The sequence below is a fragment of the Maylandia zebra genome, linkage group LG2 (genome assembly GCF_041146795.1).
Source record: "Maylandia zebra isolate NMK-2024a linkage group LG2, Mzebra_GT3a, whole genome shotgun sequence".
In the NCBI taxonomy this organism is placed as follows: Eukaryota; Metazoa; Chordata; class Actinopteri; order Cichliformes; family Cichlidae; genus Maylandia; species Maylandia zebra.
This window is the reverse complement of record NC_135168.1, coordinates 14,370,975-14,379,093: the sequence shown is the minus strand read 5'-3', so window position 1 is coordinate 14,379,093 and position 8,119 is coordinate 14,370,975. Positions and strand designations below refer to the sequence as shown.

Here is an 8,119-nt window from a genome sequence, read left to right as displayed (position 1 = left end):
TAAAACCTAAAAGTCTGAGTATTATTCTTTGTGCAAACAGCTCTTGCAGGTTACCCCGGACTTAGTAATTAAATAATAATAATGAAAATAACCTTTCCTTTGAGCAGCTGTTCAGGCTACTAAACTCATCCCAGAAATAACAAGTGACACCATTAATAGTGGAGCTACCATTAACAGGTGAAACTGATTTGACCTATAAGGCTACTGCAGTTACTTCTTATCAGGTTTAGTAGGGAAGACATCTGGATGAGGTAGTTAGTAGTATGTAGTTAGTACCGGGCGACTCCCCTCCCCCACATCGGCACCAGAACCCTGTATTATCTACAGGGTAAGAATGCCTGTTTTATCAAACTATGGCCATTACTACTGTGATCATTTGCAGCCCAGTGTGCTGCTCTCTCTGCTGGGATGAACCACTGGAGCTCACCCAGTCATCCCTTTCTTTCTCTCAAGAAGAAGTGAAATAAATGTATTTATTATGTTACGAGTCTAATATTCTTTAAATCAAACTGTAATGAATAAATGAAGCAAGAAGATTTGGTGGCTCCAAGTGTTGTAGAAGAAAAGATAAACATCTCATTTTGAGAAATCAGCCTTTAAAATTAAGTAAGTACTGTGAATAAAAAACTAACAGCAAACCAATCGGTAGTCGCCAATTACTTTTGAAAGTAATTCAGAGTCCAATTATCCACTCAAATGTAAATAAAAGTTCACTTGACAGCTGTATAAAGGTTACCTGTTTATACAATAATATAAGTCACATTTCAAATGATCATCTGTGGAAAAGTTTGAATCCTGACCTGAGAGTTTCCACTGCACACTGTGAACTCTTTAGTCCAGCAGACAGAAGCTTCACTCCTGAATCCTGCAGGTCAGAGTTACTCAGGTCCAGCTCTCTCAGACTGGAGGACTGGGAGCTGAGGACTGAGGACAGAGCTTCACAGCTTCTCTCTGACAGGTTACAGCCACTCAGTCTGAAAAATAAAAGACAGTCATACAACAAATACTCATGTTGAGTTTGTTAATACATTTCACAACATTAAATCTTGACTTTCTATTTTTAGAAGAAACATAAACATACTAAGAAACAACATCATATGTATGAACTTAAATAATTGAATAATTCTAACAACAAAATGTTTTCTGATCTGACCTCAGAGTATTCCGTTTACAGTTTAAACGTTGTAGTCCAGCAGACAGAAGCTTCACTCCTGAATCCTGTAGCTTTCTGATACTCAGGTCCAGCTCTGTCAGACTAGAGGACTGCGAGCTGAGAACTGAGGACAGAGCTTCACAGTTTTCCTCTGAGAGTTCACAGATGTTAAGTCTGAAGATAAAAACATGAATAAAGATTGTTGTTAAAGTGTAATCAGGGTGCAATAGCTTATTGTCTTGTGCTGAGCAGGTTAGTATAAGTTCACTTTAACTTATAAATGAATAAAAATGCTATGGAACAAGGATAACTGGATAAAGTTTACCTTTACTGGTTAAATTATTGATTATTTTTGTTAGTTGATATAAACAAAACCAAACATCAAACATATAAACAAACAGAACTAAACAGAATACAAATTGATCTGACCTCAGAATATTCAGTTTGGCGTGTGGACTCTCCACTGCAGCAGACAGAAGCTTTACTGCTGAAGCTTTCAGGCTGTTGGTACTCAGGTCCAGCTCTCTCAGACTACAGGACTGGGAGCTGACCACTGACAACAAATTTTCACAGCCTTCCTCTGAGATGTTACAGCTGCTCAGTCTGGGAGAGAAAGGGAAAAAACAAAACAAAACAAAAAATATATGTGATCAAATGAAATTTGTTTATATGTTAAACCTTTTAAAAAAACCAAAAAAAACCAACCTATGACACTATGAGTGCTACCAGTCCAGTGCACACGATTGGTACCTTGATGGTACCTTGCTCAGGGGTACCATCAAGGTAGCTGTTCGGTGGATTCGACCCCTGACCTTATGATCATGGGGCGACCACTCTACCTACTGAGCTAATAATTCTGTGTACACTATCATACAATATTAACTAAAACAATTATTTTAGAAAATCTTACTAATTCAGTAATTGTTATGCTATTTAACTGTGAGTAACACTGGATTTTAAACACTAGCTGTATAAAACTCCTCCTGTTAAAGGTGTGTATAAAGGAGATGAGCTGAAATGCAGACTTCATGGAGAATGTTTGCTGTCAGGATATATCAAAGACAAAGCAGAGATCCATCCAGTCTCTTCCACTAAGCCCACAGAGGGAAAGACAACCATTCTCACACACACACCTGCATGAAGTTTAGATCACCAGGTAATCTAACTGCATGTCTGTGGACAGTGGGAAGAAACTGTAGAGGACCCAGAGAGAACCCACTGTAATTCTGTGGGAACACTGGTTATGGAAGCCTTACAGTTAGATATGAATACTGTCAAGAAACAGGACCTGAGTGGCAATTTCAATTATGAAGCCCAAGTTCTCCTCCTTGAATCGCTACCTTATCGTGGTGGAGGGGTTTGTGTGTCCCAGGGATCCCAGGGGCTATGTTGTCTGGGTCTCCCATGGCAAATTGGTCCTGGGTGAGGGACCAGACAAAGAGCGATTCAGAAGACCCTTATGAAAAGGATATCGAGAGAACAGTTTACCCTCCCCGGGATAGGGTTACCAGGGCCCCCCCCTGGAGCCAGGCCCGGGGAGGGTGCCCGAGGGCGAGCGTCTGGTGGCCGGGCCTTAGTCCATGGGGCCCGGCCGGGCACAGCCCGAAGAGGAGACATGGGCCCATCCTCCCGCAGGCCCACCACCCGCAGGAGGCGCCATAGGGGTCGGGTGCATTGTGTGCCGGGTGGCGGCCAGGAGCGGAGGCCCTGGTGGACTGACCCCCAGCTGCCAAGACTGGCAATAGGGACATGGAATGTCACCTCTCTGGTGGGGAAGGAGCCTGAGTTAGTGCGTGAGGTTGAGAGGTACCAGCTAGATATAGTCGGGCTCACCTCTACGCATGGCTTGGGCTCTGGAACCAGTCTCCTGGAGAGGGGCTGGACTCTGTCTCAGTCTGGAGTTGCCCCTGGTGAGAGGCGGCGGGCTGGGTGGGTATTCTAATATCCCCTCGGCTTGCTGCCGGTACGTTGGGGATTTTCCCGGTGGACGAGAGGGTTTGTTCCCTGCGCCTTAGGGTCGGGGAACGGGTCCTGACTGTCATCTGCGCTTATGCGCCGAGTGGCAGTTCAGAGTTCCTAGAGTCCCTGGAGGGGGGGGGGGGGGGGGGGGGGGGTGCTGGAAGGTGCTCCACCTGGAGACTCTGTTGTCCTGCTGGGAGACTTCAATGCTCACGTGGGTAACGACAGCGAGACCTGGAGGGGCTTGATTGGGAGGAACAGCCTCCCTGATCTGAACCCGAGCGGTGCTTTGTTATTGGACTTCTGTGCTAATCACAGTTTGGCCATAATGAACACCCTGTTCGAACATAAGAGTGTCCATAAGTGCACGTGGCACCAGGACGCTCTAGGCCGTAGGTCGATGATCGATTTTGTAATCGTATCACCAGACCTGCGACCATATGTTCTGGACACTCGGGTAAAGAGAGGGGCTGAGCTGTCAACTGATCACCACCTGGTGGTGAGTTGGATCAGGTGGCGGGGGAGGACGCTGGACAGACCTGGTGCACCTAAACGCGTAGTGAGGGTGTGCTGGGAACGTCTAGCAGAGGCCCCAGTCTGCGAGATCTTCAACGCACACCTCCGGCAGAGCTTCAACAGCATTCCGAGGGAGACTGGGGACATTGAGTCCGAATGGACCATGTTCAGCGTCTCCATTGCCAAAGCTGCTGCATTGAGCTGCGGCCGCAAGGTGGTTGGTACCTGCCGTGGTGGTAATCCCCGAACCAAATGGTGGACACCAGAGGTGAAGGGAGCCACCAGGCTGAAGAAGGAGTCCTATCGGGCTTGGTTAGCCTGTGGGACTCCGGAGGCAGCCGACAGGTATCGACAGGCCAAGCGGAATGTGGCTCGGGCAGTGGCTGAAGCAAAAACTCGGGTGTGGGAGGAGTTCGGAGAGGCCATGGAAAAAGACTTTCGGACTGCCTCGAAGAGATTCTGGCAAACCGTCAGGCGTCTCAGGAGGGGAAAGCGGTGCTCTACCTGCACTGTGTATAGTGCTGGCGGAGCGCTGCTGACGTCGACTGAGAAAATTGTTAGGCGGTGGAAGGAATACTTCGAGGACCTCCTTAATCCCACTGACACGTCTTCCGAGGAGGAAGCAAAGTCTGGGGATGAGGGGAATGACCCACCAATTTCCGGGGGCGAGGTCACTGAAGCAGTTAAACAACTCCTTGGTGGCAGAGCCCCTGGTGTTGATGAGGTCCGCCCCGAGTTCCTGAAGGCTTTGGACGTTGTAGGGCTGTCCTGGTTGACACGCCTCTGCAATGTTGCATGGTGATCAGGGGCAGTACCTGTGGACTGGCAGACCGGGGTGGTGGTCCCCATCTTTAAGAAGGGGGACCGGAGGGTGTGTTCCAACTACAGGGGTATCACACTCCTCAGCCTCCCTGGGAAAGTCTATGCCAGGGTGCTGGAAAGGAGAGTTCGTCCGCTAGTCGAACCTCGGATACAGGAGGAACAATGCGGTTTTCGTCCTGGTCGCGGAACACTGGACCAGCTCTTTATCCTCTCGAGGATACTTGAGGGTGCATGGGAGTTTGCCCAACCAGTCTACATGTGTTTTGTGGACTTGGAGAAGGCATTCGACCATGTCCCTCGGGGTGTCCTGTGGGAGGTGTTGCGGGAGTATGGGGTGTCTGGCCCATTGCTACGGGCCATTCGATCCCTATACAACCGTTGCAAGAGCTTGGTTCGCATTGCCGGCAATAAGTCGGACTCGTTCCCGGTGGGTGATGGGCTCCGCCAGGGCTGCCCTTTGTCTCCGGTTCTGTTCATAATTTTTATGGGCAGGATTTCTAGGCGCAGCCAAGTGGCGGAGGGCTTTCGCTTTGGTGGCCTCAGAATCTCATCTCTGATTTTTGCGGATGATGTGGTTCTGTTGGCTTCATCGGGTGAGGGCCTCCAGCTCGCACTGGAACGGTTCGCAGCCGAGTGTGAAGCAGCGGGAATGAGGATCAGCACCTCCAAATCTGAGGCCATGGTTCTCAGCCGGAAAAGGGTGGAGTGCCCACTCTGGGTCGGGGATGAGTTCCTGCCCCAAGTGGAGGAGTTCAAGTATCTCGGGGTCTTGTTCGCGAGTGATGTGAGAAGGGAGCCGGAGATCGACAGACGGATTGGGGCTGCAGCTGCAGTAATGCGGACGCTGCACCGGTCAGTCGTGGTGAAGAGGGAGCTGAGTGTAAAAGTGAAGCTCTCAATTTACCGGTCGATCTACGTCCCTACCCTCACCTATGGCCACGAGCTGTGGGTAGTGACCGAAAGAACGAGATCGCGGATACAAGCGGCAGAAATGAGCTTCCTCCGAAGGGTGGCTGGCCTCTCCCTTAGAGATAGGGTGGGAAGTTCGGCCATCCGGGAGGGGCTCAGAGTAGAGCCGCTGCTGCTCCACATCGAAAGGAGCCAGCTGAGGTGGTTCGGGCATCTGACAAGGATACCCCCTGGGCGCCTCCTGGGTGAGGTGTTCCAGGCATGTCCCACCAGGAGGAGGCCCCGGGGCAGACCCAGGACACGCTGGAGAGATTATATCTCTCGGCTGGCCTGGGAACGCCTTGGTATTCCCCCGGATAAGCTGGAGGAGGTGGCTAGGGAGAGGGAGGTCTGGGCCTCTTTGCTTAGGCTGCTGCCCCCGCGACCCGGCCTCAGATAAAGCGGATGAAGATGGATGGATGGATGGAAGCCCAAGTTTTCCCTCCATCCTGGATGAAAACAGGACAGTCACAGCAGAGATTTATAATAAAAAAGGGAGAGTGTGCACTGAAAATGAGATAAAAAACAAACTGCTGGATTTGGAGACGTGAACAAGCTGACGATAATAAACCTGTCAGAGGGGCTGAAGGATCAGAGCTCATGTTCTTATTGGCTGGGCCTGGATTGTACTTTGATAAGAGATATAGACAAAAATGTGTCAGAAATACTGCTGGACTGAAAAAATATTTACTGAGTGAATGATAATCATTTAATTCACTATTTTTATGTTTTTTAACTGTTCTTTGAACTCAGCATTTCTGATTTATTTCCCATGGTTTTAAGATTTTTATCGATTATAAGATTTTAAGCAATGAGTTCATGTTTACTTACAGAGCTTTATTGGAGGCTTTGACCACTGGCAGCATTCTCAGAAGAGCCTCCTCTGAAGCAGAATATTTCTTAAAGTCAAACTCATCCAGATCTTCTTCTGATGACAGTAACATGAAGGTCAGAGCTGAGCACTGAGCAGGAGACAGTTTACCTGTGGAGAGACTTCCTGAAGTCCTGTATTGTTGGATCTCCTCCACTAGAGAACGATCATTCAGTTCATTCAGACAGTGGATCAGATTGATGCTTTTCTCTGCAGACAGATTCTCACTGAGCTTCTTCTTGATGTACTGGACCGTTTCCTGATTGGTCTGTGAGCTACTTCCTGTTTGTGTCATCAGACCTCGTAGGAGAGTCTGATTGGTCTGCAGTGAAAGACCCAGGAGGAAGCGGAGGAACAAGTCCAGGTGTCCATTTGGACTCTGTAAGGCCTTGTTCACAGCACTCTGGTGAAAAGATTCTTTTTGGTTTAAAAAGCTAAAACTCTTGGAGGTTATTTGTTTCTGTTCAAGAAGATTTTTTCCAGAGTTGCTGAAGGTCAGATGGACATGAAGAGCAGCCAGAAACTCCTGAACACTCAGATGGATGAAGCAGAACACCTTGTCCTGGTACAGTCCTCTCTCCTCTTTAAAGATCTGTGTGAACACTCCTGAGTACACTGAGGCTGCTCTGATATCGATGCCACACTCTGTCAGGTCTGATTCATAGAAGATCAGGTTTCCTTTCTGCAGCTGATCAAAAGCCAGTTTTCCCAGAGACTCCATCATCTTCCTGCTCTCTGGACTCCAGTGTGGATCTGTCTCAGCTCCTCCATCATACTTGACCTTCTTCACTTTGGCCTGAACCACCAGGAAGTGGATGTACATCTCAGTCAGGGTGTTGGGCAGCTGTCCTCCCTCTCTGGTTTCCAGCACATCCTCCAGAACTGTAGCAGTGATCCAGCAGAAGACTGGGATGTGACACATGATGTGGAGGCTTCGTGATGTCTTGATGTGGGAGATGATGCTGCTGGCCTGCTTCTTATCTCTGAATCTCTTCCTGAAGTACTCCTCCTTCTGTGGGTCAGTGAACCCTCTGACCTCTGTCACCATGCCAACACAGTCAGGAGGGATCTGATTGGCTGCTGCAGGTCGTGTGGTTATCCAGAGGCGAGCAGAGGGAAGCAGTTTCCCCCTGATGAGGTTTATCAGCAGCACATCCACTGAGGTGGACTTTCTAGGGTCAGTTAGGATTGTAGTTTTGTGGAAGTCCAGAGGAAGTCGACACTCATCCAGACCATCAAAGATGAACACAACCTGGAAGTCTTCAAAGCTGCAGATTCCTGCTTCTTTGGTTTCAGTAAAGAAGTGATGAACAAGTCCCACCAAGCTGAACTTTTCCTCTTTCAGCACATTCAGCTCTCTGAAAGTGAATGGAAATATGAACTGGATGTCCTGGTTGGCTTTGTCTTCAGCCCAGTCCAGGCTGTATTTCTGTGTTAAGACCGTTTTCCCAATGCCAGCCACTCCCTTTGTCAGCACTGTTCTGATTGGTTCGTCTCTTCCAGGTGAGGCTTTAAAGATGTCTTCTTGTCTGATGGTTGTTTCTGGTCTGTCTGGTTTCCTGGATGCTGTTTCCATCTGTCTGACCTCATGTTCATCATTGACCTCTGCAGTCCCTCCCTCTGTGATGTAGAGCTCTGTGTAGATCTGATTCAGGAGGGTTGGGTTTCCTGCTTTAGCGATGCCCTCAAACACACACTGGAACTTCTCCTTCAGCTTAGACTTAAGGTTACGATGACAAACAGCAGCTGGAAGTTCTGAATAATAATAATAAAAATACAACTTTAACAATCATATTTTACAAAATGCTGATGACAATTTCTGACCCACTGAGAAATGACTGAACACACTG

At 48.4% G+C, this 8,119-nt stretch overlaps 1 protein-coding gene across 1 annotated transcript; it reads right to left on the bottom strand.

The window, feature by feature from the left end:
- Nucleotides 1–969: 969 nt before the first annotated feature.
- Nucleotides 970–8,107, bottom strand: LOC143412372 (protein NLRC3-like). The gene is made up of 4 exons (XM_076877224.1): nucleotides 6,230–8,107; nucleotides 1,583–1,756; nucleotides 1,173–1,327; nucleotides 970–974 (listed from the first exon to the last, which is right to left on the bottom strand). The coding sequence occupies exons 1-4, from the start codon at nucleotides 7,843–7,845 to the stop codon at nucleotides 970–972; spliced, it is 1,950 nt and encodes a 649-aa protein (XP_076733339.1). The 5' UTR covers nucleotides 7,846–8,107.
- Nucleotides 8,108–8,119: the final 12 nt, after the last annotated feature.